The sequence below is a fragment of the Misgurnus anguillicaudatus genome, chromosome 19 (genome assembly GCF_027580225.2).
Source record: "Misgurnus anguillicaudatus chromosome 19, ASM2758022v2, whole genome shotgun sequence".
In the NCBI taxonomy this organism is placed as follows: domain Eukaryota; kingdom Metazoa; phylum Chordata; class Actinopteri; order Cypriniformes; family Cobitidae; genus Misgurnus; species Misgurnus anguillicaudatus.
Window position 1 is genome coordinate 14,784,015 of NC_073355.2, and position 15,042 is coordinate 14,799,056.

The 15,042-nt window shown below is 41.2% G+C and overlaps 1 protein-coding gene across 1 annotated transcript; it reads left to right on the forward strand.

Moving 5' to 3' along the window:
- The first annotated feature begins 129 nt into the window (after positions 1-129).
- LOC129431207 (histo-blood group ABO system transferase) lies at positions 130-11,014 on the forward strand. Its single transcript, XM_073856632.1, has 5 exons — positions 130-136; positions 331-391; positions 496-528; positions 609-743; positions 10,018-11,014. Exons 1-5 carry the CDS (start codon positions 130-132, stop codon positions 10,706-10,708), a joined length of 927 nt encoding a protein of 308 aa, XP_073712733.1. The 3' UTR covers positions 10,709-11,014.
- Positions 11,015-15,042: the final 4,028 nt, after the last annotated feature.

Sequence of the window (15,042 nt, forward strand, 5' to 3'; positions counted from 1 at the left end):
GGCATTTGTGGCCAAGGGATTTGAAACCTGAAGGTTCAGTTTTTATTCTTACAACTGGCAGAAAGCGACGGAGGTGCCCACTCCGGGTGCGTGTGTATTTACTACTCACTACTTAAACACAGAGGTCACATGTCGAGTATGGGCTAAACTCAAGTCACTTTCACTACATGATTTTTAAATGTAATTTTACAATAGAAATACATGCATTATTTCTACATGCAAATCCCTTGGCCACAAATGCCACCTATGTATAATTTAACATTGTTGTCAGTGTTCACATGCTTATATATTTAAATGCCACATGTTCACAATAGCCTACATATACTAAAGATTATTTTATTATCAAGAAAGAGAAGCAGCTTAAAGACTTGGGATTGCGTTCACAACCTGGGTGTGTACAGCTACACATACATACACAAAATTATAACTTGTGTTAAATGTTTATCAAAAACCAAGTCCATAAACAATAATCTACTCTGTTTAATCTTTGCACAGGTTATTGTACAATCAGCCTAGTGTCTTCAATGGGTACGTATTACATTGGAGCACTACACATTCAATTTAAAAGGCAGGTTTGAATAACAGTGTTGTTTGCTTGATTAAAACAGGCGAGCAGATGTCGTTTATGTGACGCCATGGTTGGCGCCAATTGTTTGGGAGGGAACCTTTGATCCTACCCTTATCGACTCTATCTACAAACAACAGAACATCACCATAGCCACCACTGTTTTTGCTTTGGGAAAGTGAGTTCCACACACTACTAATATTTTAGCGTATTAATGAATCTTAAAAAAGGTTTAGATTGTCATTTGTTTACTATTTCTTTAGGATTCAATTCATTTAAATGTCAATTCATCTAAACCTGTTTGTGCAGTACATCTTTAGACATTGTAAAAGTATACAAACAATCCTTTTGAGGTATTTACCTTTTTCTGACAGAAATTATAGTTCCTTTTCAGTCGGTCACTATGACGTCAATTGGGAACCGCTTCGCGGAGACCTATCTACTTCGAGAAACTAACAAAACGCCAATGAACTTGGCATCCCAGCTAGCAGAAAAAAGTTCTAAGAACGTTCCCTGAAAGTTTCCAATGTTCCCAAAAACATTCTGCCGACGTTAAAAGTTTCCAGTTTTCTTTAAGTTCTAAGAACGTTTCTGGGTTGTCTCAACGTTAGATGAATGTTACATTTTATCATTTTAAACGTTATGACAATGTCATGTTTTAATGTTCACACAATGTTTAAAACAACAACTGTTTATTATATCGACTTGTTTAATTGTTATGTAAGTGATGAAAGAGAAACATTGCATTTTGTTGTTTTATAAGGCATTATTTCTGAATGTTCAGTGGATGTATTGCTGTGGAGGGCACAGTTCACTTGTTGGGTTTGGATGTTGATGTTTTGTTTCGTTTTGAGTCACCATTGTTGTGATTCGTGTTTGTTTTGATTGGACTCTTGACACTTGCTTGCTATTTTTTCTTTGGTTGTGTTAACTTTGTGTTAATGCACCACATTAGTTATGAACATGTAAAGCTAATAGTATAATCCTGTGGTTGTTGGTATGTAATGATAAAGATCATTCATTTACTAATCAAAAGTTTATTTTTTGTCAATAATGTATATGAGATCGTGCACCTTTACAGCAGTTTGTCGTTAAGGAGTTTTAGAAACTTTGGACAAAAAATATCTGTTGTATGATTGGGACGCGCAGACGTCAGGAATCGGAGTGTGAATCTCAACCATGGTGACAAATAAAATTGTTGAAGGGGTCATAGCGTGAAAATTTGACTTTTTTTTCATTTTTACGTACTATAATTGGGTCCACAGTGCTTCTATCAACCTAGAAAATATGATAAAGATCAACCCAGTAACTTAATTTGAGTAAGACATTTTCTGCAAGCATGTGAAAAATTAGGTTGTTCAGATTTCACCTGTTTAGTGAGGTAGGTAGCAAGGCAAATTACAATAATACCGCCCTCTTTATCTGCACTATCCAACCACAGCACTGCCATTTAGGGCAGAGAGAAAGAGGGAGAAAAGAAGTACTTGACAGCACAATTGAGTTTCAATTACAACAAACCACCATCATTATGATCAGTGTTTGCACTTCATCCGCTCATTTGCATTTTAAATTACACACCCAAAAACGGCACACTGTTGCTCAGGCCTACAAATTTGTGATTTTAAAGCTCACGTAACACACGCTGTTTCTGCATTTCTGATATTAATCTGGAGTACCTATGGAGTAGTATGACATCCTTTATATCTCTGAAGAGTCTTTAGTTTAATCAGATTTATAAAAGAAAGATTAGCTTTACCGAATCTTTCCGATAACGTACGAAAAAATGAAGAAGGAGGAGTTATAACACGGGAGGAGCGAGTATGAGTCATACAACACTATACAACACTGTTTTAACTTATGATTCACTACATGTTCGTGTCATTTATATAATATACACGCGCCTATTTCCAACATAACACAGAAGTCTTACTTACCACGTGTAACTCGTCATGACCCGGTTCTGAAAATCCACAGCATCAAACACACACGCAAAACTCCGCTGCTAATCCGGATAATAAACTATATCCATTGTTTCCATAAGGCTGGATGTCTTCTCCTTACATCTAAAACACACTTCTTGTTGTGCCATTGTTGACTTTTGAAATTAAACAAAGCTGAGTGGCGTGATAAGCTGTTAGCAAGCTCTAGCTCTATTATCTGTGGAGTATTTTGAGCTAAAACTTCACATACACACTCTGAGGATACCAAGGATTTATTTTAAATCTCAAAATATCTCATAAAATGACCCCTTTAAAAATCCTTATTTATCCATGCTGCAGTGCATGTTGGGAATCCTGAATGAGATTTGTAATTTGTTAATACCCAGCATGCATTGCAGCATGACGTTTTTAATTTAATTGTCACCATGATTGAGATTCATACTCTGATTCTGGATGTTTGTGCGTCCCAATTATATAGCATGGTTTTTGTCCAAAGTTTCTTAAACTCTTTAATGTCAAACTGCTGTGAAGGTGCTGGATCTCGTTTACATTTTTGGCAAAGAATGGACTTTTGCTTGGTGGATTAATTGGGTGATGATCTTTACCATTATGCACGAAGCACCACAGAATTACACTATTAACTTTTAATAACAAATTGTATTAACAAAAAGTTAACACAACCAGGAATAAAACTAACAAGCAAAAAGTCAAGGGTCAAGAGTCCAACTAAAACAAACACTACTCACAATAATGGTGACTATAAATGAAACAAAACATCAACATCTAAACCTAATAAGTGAATTGTGTTTTCTACAGCAATATATTTACTGAACATTCAGAAATAATGTTTTATTAAATGATAAAATGCAATGTTTCTCTATCACTTACATAACAATTAAACAAGTCAATATAATAAACAGTTGTTGTTTTAAACATCGTGTGAACATTAAAACATGACATTGTCATAACGTTTAAAAATGGTAAAATGTAACATTCCTCTAATGTTCAGACAACATAAAAACGTTCCTAGAACTTAAAGAAAACTGGACACTTTTTGCGTTGGCGGAGCGTTTTTGGGAGCCTTGGGAACTTTCAGGGAACGTTCTTAGAACTTTTTTCTGCTAGCTGGGATGCAGGTATTTGCATAATGCTGAGGCCGCCCCGCCAGGTGCGTATGTAAGCCGCTGGTGCAAAATACCAAGCAGGATCTCTACTCACAAGAAGCTACTCTTTAAACTCTCCAGGAAGTACTCTGCTGCTCAAGTTGGTCTGACTTCAGCACCACAGCGGAAGCATTCGCCGTTTTCCTCTTTTTCTCAGTTTTGAACTTGAGATGAGTGTGTGTGTTGCCTCTCCCCTGTGTGTTTAATCAACTCAGCGCTGAAAGAGTGATTCCTCTGAAAGAGTTGCACGTTCTAGCTTGTGTCTTTTTGAAGACAGCTACTCGTTCGTGTCACGGTTGGGTGCGTCTTTTTAAAGATGTCATTCCAGCTGTGTTCCGTTTCTGGATGCAGTGCGTACATGGCTCCCCGGGATGGTCATGATTGTTGCGTCACGTGTCTGGGGCTCCAGCACACTGAGGCTGCGTTTCATGCTCCATTTGTAAGGGCATGTCCATGGCGGATTTGAGGAGGCGGCTGTCGTTTCTCTGGGAACAACAGCCAGCTTCCAAGCCTTGTACTTCCAAGGGGGCAGTTACCAAGTTTGCGAAGGGACACTTCCGTATAACGGGGCTGAATTGGTTCGCTTGTATGTCCAGTGACTCTCAGCCACCTGATTCGTCGCCAGCGGAGGTTCTGATGTAGACGAGCGGCCCGTGTTCTACGGTGTCCTCACCCTCTGTCGTGCCTCCCTTGGATGTCATGTCCACTGTAACATCAGAGGGGGGGGGGGGGGGGTTTGGAATGGACTCAACCTCCCCCACCTGAACTGTCCCTGTGATGATTGGTACTTTACTCTCCAATCATCTCTCCCCTCACCTCTCTCAAGGGTGGAGCGCCCGGTTGCAATGCAGCTGTGCCTGACCGGTGTTGTTTCCTCCTACAAGGCTTGTGGGAAGGCAGCTCTGCATGCCATGGCATTGCTGCAAGTCCACCAGGCTAAGGCTCTGAGGGGCTTGCACAAGGGGGGTCACGACTCTGCATAGTTTTCCTAACTCTGTTCGGCTACTGATCTGGAGCTTTGTGTGACCAAGGTCACCGCACGTGCCATCAGTCGTGCGATGTCCACCCTGGTGGTCCAGGAACGCCACCTCTGGCTGTGCCTGGTGGACATGAGAGACGCCGATAAATCCTGGCTCCTCAATGCTTCGATCTCCCAGGCCGGCCTGTTCGGAGAGACGGTCGAGGAATTTGCCCAGCAATTCTCTGCGGCCCACATTGTGCTGCAACAAAAGCTCCGTTCCTGCCCCGTTGACGCTTCAGTCTGCCCCTCGCCGAGGGCGTCCTGCAGCGGCTGCCCCCGTTCCTCCCTGGGGCTCTTCAAAGCCCCCCCGCTCAGCCCGCTAAACAAGGTGGAAAAGAAAATAGACCTGGAGGTGAAAGGGGTCGCTCTTTGGGAGATGGTGAAGGCACAACTCTCCCCAGAGGAGGGCCGGGTGGGGAATCTTTGGTTTCAGTTATTTTCTGTTCCGCCGGCTTTTCAGCGGCACGCAATTTTCACAAAAAGAGTGAATTCTGCTTTCATCCCCAGGTCTTCTGAAGGGAACCAGAGACTCGAGCGGGCTCATAACCTCTCCTCGGTCTCTGTCTCTTCACAGGAGCACGGGAGGCACACACGGGCTCATAACCTAGCATCCTCCTCTCTCTCCTTCGCCTACGGGTGCATCGAGCAGCTTGAGACATCCTCAGCAGAGTATCACCCGTTCTCCCACCCCTCAGTGGGCTCAGGTGAGTGTTACATCACACAACACAGTTGGTGTGGCCGATACGCATGCACCAGCAATCACCTCCTCCCCTCCTGCCACGGGTACAGCCGTCGTGCCGTTAATTCCTCTCACACCATATCTGGGGGTGTGGGAACAGCTTCCCAGTCCGTCACGTTGGCTTTTACGCACGATCCGACTCTAAAATTCTCAGGCATTCGTTTCACTACTGTGAAAGCTGCCGATGCGCACGTATTTCATGCACGATGTCCTATTGGTGAAGGACGCGATCAAGCCGGTCTCTCCAGCCAAGATGTGGTCGGGGTTTTACAGCCCTTACTTTATTGTACTCAAGAAAAGCAGAGGGTTGCGACCGATCCTGGACCTGGACCAATGGCTTCACGTCCCCAGGAGAGGGCGATCACCTTGCTATCATTACACCTACGTTTTGTCGCACATTCGCTCCCTGGAAAGAGAAATTTTTCTGGGCCAGTGTGCCTCTGAGAGAGTTCACCATCTACTATTAAAGTCGATATTGCTGCAATATCTGCCCTCCACTCGCCGTAAATGGTAGAACTGTGGGTCAGCACGACCTGGTCATTAGATTTCTTAGAGGCGCTCGTAGGTTAAATCCCTCGCGCCCTCCCGCTATTCCTCCTTGGGATCTGTCCATAGTGCTGAAAGCCTTACAGGACAAGCCTCTGAAAAGCCTCTGCATACTGTGAGTATTAAGTTTCTTACAAATTAAAACTTTACCACTCCTCGCATTGGCGTTTCGTTAAGAGGATAGGGATCTCCATGCATTTTCGGTCAACGATTAATGCCTACAGTTCGGACCTGCTGAATCCAGTGTAACATTGAGACCCAGGCCTGGCTATGTGCCGAAAGTTCCCACCACTCCCTTCAGCACGCAAAGCTTTAGAACCTCGGACCAGCTCTTTGTCTGTTATGGTGGTCAGCAGAATGGGGAAGCTGTCACCAAGCAGAGGATGTCCCATTGGATTGTGGATACTATTGCCCTTGCATGACAAAAACAAGACATTCCTTGCCCATTTAATTTACATGCTCACTCTACACGTAGTTTGGCATCATCTTGGGAATTGGCTCATGGTTCCTCGCTAACAGACATTTGTAGAGCTGCAGGCTGGGCAACACCTAATACGTTCAACAGGTGATATTGTGTTCGTATCGAGCCGGTATCCTCTCATGTTCTTTCTTCTTCTGGTAGTGTTTCCCAATTCGTCAGTCACGATGTGACGTCATATAAGGAGATCTCTAAAACATTCTGGGAGGGGGGGCCCAAGGACTGAAATTAACGTTTGGCTAACACTATGGCTTACCTGTCAACATTGGAATTCAAAAATAAGCAGGAAGCCATGGAGGTGCTGGCAGAGCAGGAAGCCTCCAGGAGCCGGTAAAGCAGGGAGCCATGGAGGAACCTGAACACGAACCTAGGATGAGACAGAAGGAAGAGAAAAGGCATCTTGGCCTGGTTAGAGAGACAAGACAATTTGGTTAGGTTGTCTTGGCTATAGCAGAAAGACTAGAGAGTTCCTGAATATCCATCTTGACTATGGTAGCGAGACTAGAAAGCTCAGGAATGGCCATCTTGATTGAGACAGGAAGCGCATGTGACTTAAGTTCAGATGTTTTGTTCAGAAGATTCAGATTCAGCCATTTTGTTTGAGACAGAAAGCTCAGGGGACTTAGGTACAGATGTTTGCTCATTATGGGAAGGTCTGACAACTTGGTTGAGATGGAAATCACGAGCGATTGAGGTTTATGGGTTGTATCAACTTCTGGAGACATATAGGAGCTGACAGTAGACCATACACACCATAGAGCAGTAGCCACTTCAGAAAGCACTGCAGACGCTTCTGGGACCACTGGATTTGGTAGCAGTGGATTTGGGACCACTGGAATGCCAGCTGCATGCACAGAGATTAGTGGAGGATCAACCAGACTGAAGACCACGGGTAACCAGTAACTGCCATCTTTGAACTGGCTCTGAAAAGGTGGCCATCATAGGAGACGCTCTGGAGAGGCGGCCATCTTGGGAGCTGGCACTGGTGAGGTGGCCATCTTGGGGACTGGCTCTGGAGAGGTAAACATGATGTGAACAGACTCTGGCCTGGCAGACATGACATGAACAAACACTGGCTTAGTAGACATGACATAAGCCGAATCTGGCTTAGCAGGCATGACATGAGCAGACTCTGGCTTAGCAGGGATGATGTGAGCAGGCGTTGGCTTGCCAGGCATGATGTGAATAACTCCAGAAATGACAGTAGGGGTATGGAGACTCTCTGGTGTGCCCAGACCATGGAGCAGCAGGCACTGTAGAAATGTGGGGTTCCACTTCCACTGTCCCCACAGTAAATTAAGAACAACTCAACAAGAGTGCATAATGAATATATTCCCCATGAGTCAATGGGCCACTGCTATCAGGCATTAGATAGTTTAAAAATTATTCAGTCTATTACGGAAAATGCCCTTTACAAACATGTCTTAAACACACAAAGTTATAGCAATCAAAAGACTAAACAAGGCAAGAATCAAGTTTAACTAAATCAAACACGGATCACAATAATGGTGCCTTTAAATGCAACAAAATCTCAACCTAAAGTAAGAAAATAACTCTACAAGTAAGATGTAAAATGCAATTTTAGGTTTCAGACAGAGATGGTGAGAAAGGGGATAACACAGCTTTTAATTCTGCTTCAGCGTTACTTTTTAACACTCTGTAAGATGGGACAATATATACACCCAACAGTGTTCATTTAACTCAGGGGATTTTTCTGTATGAGGGCTTCCTGGGGGCTAAGTGAGGGTTGCTCATGCAGGGCCAGCGCTAAGGGGCCAAAGTTTCGACAGTGAGCAAACCTGCGTGAGGCCCTTAGGCTATGCCCATACAGGGCCATTGTAGGCTTACTTGCAGGGTGGGTTCATTCTTTTCTGGCAAGTTTTCTATAATGTAATCCACTAAAAGGCGAGCAGTGAGCATGGCATAAACTCACTGAACAGAAGATCAACCGACATTAAAGCTAAACAAAGGACAAGGGAACATGGCGGCTATATAAAGAATATGATAATTAAAATAGTACGCCACAATTAAATTCATACTTCATATAAATTCTTACGAATTATTGATGCCTCCGCTCAGGATCTGTCATTCGTATGTGGCCTGGCTACAAGCTTCTCTCTGTAGCTGGTAAAGTGCGATATTTGAGCAAAGTAAACACAGATCAGGTAAAAAGTAGTCCTAAAAACAAAAAGTAGATGATCATCCTCCATAACACACTCTCTTTTTACATTGCATACCATTTGTAAACACTTTTCTTACCAAGGCAACGAGTGACGCATTTGTAGTGCATACTAGGGGTGGCACGGTTCATAAAAAAAATCCGAACCGTTCGGTTTGCTTGTCTCGGTTCAGAGCATATGTGCGTCGCACGGTTCGATGGTTCATGGCATGCGCAATGTATGTAGCCTCGTGCCCTGTATGTGACCTCAGATAGCATGTTTCCCTTTTGCGAATTGCACGAAAGAAGAGGTGACTGATGTGGAGAGTGAGTGCTGCAGGTCAAGTTACGTGTAGAAATGGCAAGTGGGAAGGAAGTCTGCCCGGAGTTGGAGGATGCGCCAGCGTCGTATAAGTTTGGTGTGTGGAAACATTTTTTATTTCATGTTACCTTTGATGACAGCGGAAATATGGGTCTATGGGTTGAATGTGTTCGAACAGCCACAGGAGACCGCCTCTCGGCCCATTTATCTAATCTGAGGTACTGAACACAATTGTTATACGTCTTTTCTGACTTCTGCTGGGAACATACAGTGAACAGCGCTATTTCTAGCCTTTCATTGATAAAACAGACGCAGCTGATTTCTGCATAGTTTCATTTTGTTAGCATGTGAAAGTTGTGCGATCTTATTTCATAAATTGGCCCTCAAAGTAATCAGGACAGAAGTGGACAAAAGAGACAGATTTTTAATATTACAGGTGTAAACGTTATGTTTCTCTCTCGTCTACATACTCTCTGCAGTATTTAAGCAGCCTCTCAATGATAAATCTTAGAGCTACACTGAAGTTGGCAGTTTGATAAATGCAAGTTATCTTTGTGTGCTAAAAAGGCACATAAGTTCACATAGATGGCAATACACAGTCTATATTTTTGCCAAATAAATGTTAAGCATGTTGAAATCATCAATGTCTTCTCTCTTCCTGTATCAAAATCTCACCTGGCTTTCCTCAGAGATGGTCCCAATAATGTGCTTAATGTCAAATTCAGTTTGTGCATGATTACATGACATAACTTTTTAATACTCTATCCTAAAGTATGGATAATTAATACATTAATAAGATAATACATTTCTGGAGTGTTAAAAAATTAAAAGAAAAAATAACAAGAAGAACCGTACTGAACCGAGAACCGTGACCATAAAACCGTGATACGAACCGAACCGAGGCTTTTGTGAACCGTGCCACCCCTAGTGCATACAGTACAAGGGATGCCCCTCAGTGGAAAATGAAACTATGCCTTGACCCCCTTTGACGTTGGGGTTTGGGGTGGTTTTTTATTCATACGAATTTGTCTTTTATGCTTTCAAAAACGAACAGATACATTTTTAAAAATCTCTTTCTTTTTCAGATATACACGTTTTCTCAAAGATTTTCTGGAGTCAGCTGAGCAGCATTATTTTGTTGGATTTCCGGTGCATTATTACTTGTTTACAGATCAACCAGAAGCGGTTCCTGATGTAAAGCTCGGTGAACAACGTGAGCTGAGAGTGCAGACGGTGCCGAAAATGGATAGGTGGCAGGACATTACTATGGGCAGAATGGAAATGATTGCAAAACTAACTGAGAGTGAACTGGTTAATGAGGCTGACTACATTTTCTGCCTTGATGTGGATACAAAGTTTTATGCCCGCTGGAGTGTGGAGGCTTTAGGCAGTCTTGTAGGATTGATTCATCCTTGGCTATATGATTATCGACGGGATCAATTCACCTTAGAACGTAGACCAGAGTCGCAAGCATTCATTCCGGTTGAAGAAGGTGATTATTATTACGCTGGTGGTGCATTTGGTGGCTCGATTCAGGAAGTGCATAAACTCACCAAAACCTGCAGTGAGCAGCAGAAAATTGATGCTGCTAAATCTATTGAGGCAATATGGCACGATGAGTCTCACTTGAACAAATATTTTCTTTACTATAAACCCAGTAAGGTGCTCTCACCTGAGTATCTTTGGCGAGATATTAATGCCAAAACAGACACAATAAAAACTATTCGTTTCTGTAGTGTAGCTAAAGATGTTGCTGAGGTTCGCTCAAACTTATAGCAACAGTTACCAATTGCAATATTCCCCTGCATCGACAGGCCCCAGAAGTGTCAAAAGGATATACTCAAAATACCATTGGAAGTAACAAAGGAGCCATACAGACTTAATGTTGTTTTGTGATATAATATTGTTATGTAACAAACATGTTTTAACTAAAATCTATTAAATGCACGGTGCTGTTTTACTAGGAATTTTAGCTAGTTATTCTTATTAATTCTGTGTAATGCTAAATTAATTTTGAAATGTTCAGAATGATTTTTACAGATTCTTTTCAGAATGTGTTAATTTATTCAAAGTTCCCTATATGAGAAGCAGAGGTGTAAAAAGTACTCAAAAATGTTACTCAAGTGAAAGTACAAGTACTGAGTGTAAATTTTACTCAACAAAAAGTAAAAGTATCTGGCCAGAATTATACTTGAGTAAAAGTAAAAAAGTACCACATCAAAATTGAACTTGAGTATTAAAAAAGTAAAAGTAACAGGAAGAAGAAAAGAGATTCATGTTTAAGCTTTTAATCTCTAAAAACATGAATTGAATGAACCACATACAATGTTTTATCCTGCTTTTCAACTGTTTGTATTTAATTGTATTTCATTATCAAACTATAAGGGGTTGTGCACACCAAAACTTTTAAACATGGCTAAAAACGCCTGGACAACGCCGAATGCCAGCTGTTTTTCAGCTGAGATCCAGCTTTCTTTATCTAAACGCTTTGGTAGCTGTGATACTATAGCTGTGAGCCGGTTGGTTGCTGTGGTAATGCCCCACCCCTCCTCCACTGTGATTGGACAGCCGTTTGAGGACTGACATTGACGAGCGGAGCTTTTTACCCAAAGTTGAATATTTTTCAACTCTCGGCGTTCAGCGGAAGAAAACCGCTAGCTGCTGGCTAGTTTGAAAAATGCCAAGCTTCCATTGGAAACAATTGAAAACATGCGCCGGCCGCGGGCGTAAAAGCATTGGTGTGCACGCCCCCTAAAACTAATAATTTCCAACATGATCTCACAAAGTTTCGTGGTATAGTCACAGAATTTTTTTGCTCATTTATCCGTGTCATTGTCACGGATCTCCGCATTTTTCCGTGTCTGTGCCATAGACTTTCTATTTCGTGTCGGTTTAGCAAATGGATTGCTCGGTTGTTTTTCCTATTTTTAAACCATTTTCGCGTGGGTTTGGGGTTAGATTTTGGGTTTGGCTTAGGATGCCACTTTAACTATTGGTTTATACTATTTTTTTCTGACTTTTAAACAATTGTCGCCTGACGTTAGGGTTAGGAGTTGGGTTTGGATGTCATTTTATATTACAGAAAGTCGTTCTAACCCCAAACCCACGCGAAAATGGTAAGAAAACGGGAAAAACAATTGAGTAACCAATACGTGAAACTGACACAGAAAAAGAAAGTTCGTGGAACAGACACAGACAAATGCCGAAATCGGTGACAATGACAATGAATTTCAGTATACAACATGCTTTTAAAAATTGTAAAATGTCGAATTTAACTTAAATTTCAAGCTCTATTAAGCCTCTCACAAGCAAACGATGCAGGAAGAGGTGTATTAGACCTGGTTCACACTGTCAGTCCAAATCCGATTTTGGTGCATATCCGATAGGAATCCAATCACATTTAGAACGGTGAACGGCTAAAATCCACATGAAATCTGTTTTTTTTCTAATTCGTTTCAGGCTACATCCAGAGGTGGTTTGAAATCCTTTTCAAATTGCATTTCCAGGAATCCATTTCAGTCTGAACGCCCTGATCGCATTTGTGTAGCTTTTCGGTTACATCATGCTGTCACGTCACATTAAAACATGTCAGACGTCGAGGCAGATTGTCGTGCCAGTGCGACGTCATTGTCATAGAAACAGATAATCCGGAAAACGGCTACAGGATGCACAGATCTGAACAGTTGTGATACACAGTGTGGACAGTGAGTCTGTCAAATTAAATATACACCAAAACCAGATTTGGACTGACAGTGTGAACAAGGTATTAGTCTTGATAGAAAGGCTGCAAACAACAGGGAATGTGTCACACTTCATGTGTTGTCAGTTTCAAAGAAGCAAAAAAAATCTTCATCATTAGATGAACTGTTGGGCAATTCCTTAGTGTGGTCCAAAGGCTCCAGAATAAATAACATTTAAATTTAACTGGACATCAGCGCAATTCCATTGGTTTGATAGAGCAAGGCAAAATAGATCTCTAAAACAGAAGTACTTTTTGACTGTAAATAAAATTGTAAGGAGTAAAAAGTACTTTTTTTCTTAGAAAAATGTAATTTAAAAGTAAAAGTATTGCTTTTTAATTGTACTCAAGTAAAGTAAAAATCCCCAAAAATAACACTTAAGTACAGTAATCAAGTAAAATTAGTCAAGTACTTAACACCTCTGATGACAAGTTTAGAAGAACCACATTAATACCTTAGCCATGTTGTTTAAATTGTATGCTGGGTTATTAACAGCAGGATAAATAGCAGGGACATTTTCATCAGGAGCCAAAGATTTAAAAGAGTAAAAAAGCTTGTTTCTAGGACTTGGATTCAAAAGTTGAGCATACACATAAATGAACTTTTCACTTTGGCACTAGAGAGTTTGAGAGAGAAGCTCCAAATTTGGTATTGTAACAGTTCCGAATGTCCTTTATCTGCTTTCCAGATTTTACAGCTTTTCTATGTACAGTTTTATGGGCTGCCACCGACCTCCATTGCAGAAGTAGAATAAGAACACTAACAGATAAGGAAACAGCTATTCCAAATCTCTGGATCAAAAGGTGGAACTGTAACAAAACATGTGCCCTCAGTAAACAAACATGTACCCTCAGGCCATGATTTTGATGACCTATATCGTGTTCCATTATATTTGTTAAGCATGATCACTCTTTTGACACGGAAGAAAGTATTTTATGTCTATAAAAATGTTTTTTATAACTTTTTGTGAGGAGTGTCTCTACCAGGGTTGCCAACTGTCCAGTATTTTGAGCTTATTGATTTGTCCCATATGGGACCTCCCACGTCCAGTTTTTAAACTGTTACACCGATCTTAATAGTGACTGATAAAACAGGCTTGTTCGACTTCATGTGGTGCCACAAAAACTGAGAGGCAGATAACATCATAATTCTGTGAGAGTGTTTCAAGAAAACCATACAGAGAAGAAGTGGTGCCCACTACCCGGTGAATCAAAAAATAGTTTTGGGAGTTCAAAAAGGTTGAGGGTTGTGTATGGCTCGTCATGTCAAAATATGTGCTCGGTGCGTCATGTAAACTTATGTGCATCACGCGTCGTCAAAATACATGCCTGCTGCACACATCAAAAGGGTTTATGATAAAAGAGACGTGCATGTTTACAAAAACTCACAAAACACTAACTTAACACTAAACTCGGATTACATATGAGATTAATGGCGCTTTTCCATTGCATAGTATCCCACAGTTTGGTTTTGTTTGGGTCGGGTCAGCTTACTTTTGTGAGCTTTTCCACTGGGTGCAGTACGTAGTACCCGATACTTTTGTCGTACCACCTCGGTTGGAGTTCCAAGCGACCCAAACTAGTACCAAACGTGACGCTAAAACACTGTAGATCACTAATTGGTCTGAGAGAAACATCACTACCAGCGTCATCACTATAATGTAAAAGATTAGCTTTACCTCAGTACTAGCTTGCACTGTCTCGAGCAAACATGTCATCTGTGCTCTGCTATAAGTTCCCAAACTCCATTTTAGCGATGAAAAACATCCACATTTTGAGAATCAGGGACACCATAACAGTTTTTTTCCAGACTTGCAGTTTGTGGCGGAACATTTGCGACGAGCACGTCTGCATTATAACACAAAGTTAACACAACCAGGGAAAAAATTAGCAAGCCAAAAGTCAAGTGTCAAGAGTCCAACTTAAACAAACACTAATCACAATAAGGGTGACTTAAAATGAAACAAAACATCAACATCTAAACCTAATAAGTGAATTGTGTTTTCTACAGCAATATATTTACTGAACATTCAGAAATAATGTTTTATAATATAATAAAATGCAATGTTTCTCTATCATTTACATAACAATTAAACAAGTCAATATAATAAACAGCTGTTGTTTTAAACATTGTGTGAACATTAAAACATGACATAACGTTTAAAAATGGTAAAATGTAACATTACTCTTACGTTCAGTCAACAGAAACGTTCCTAGAACTTAAGAAAAACTGGACACTTTTAACGTTGGCAGAATGTTTATGGGAACATTGGGAACTTTCAGGGAACGTTCTTAGAACTTTTTATTTCTAGGTGGGAAGTCCCTCCTTCAGAAATAAGTTCTGATTGTGTAGTTTGTTAAATGTGTTGTG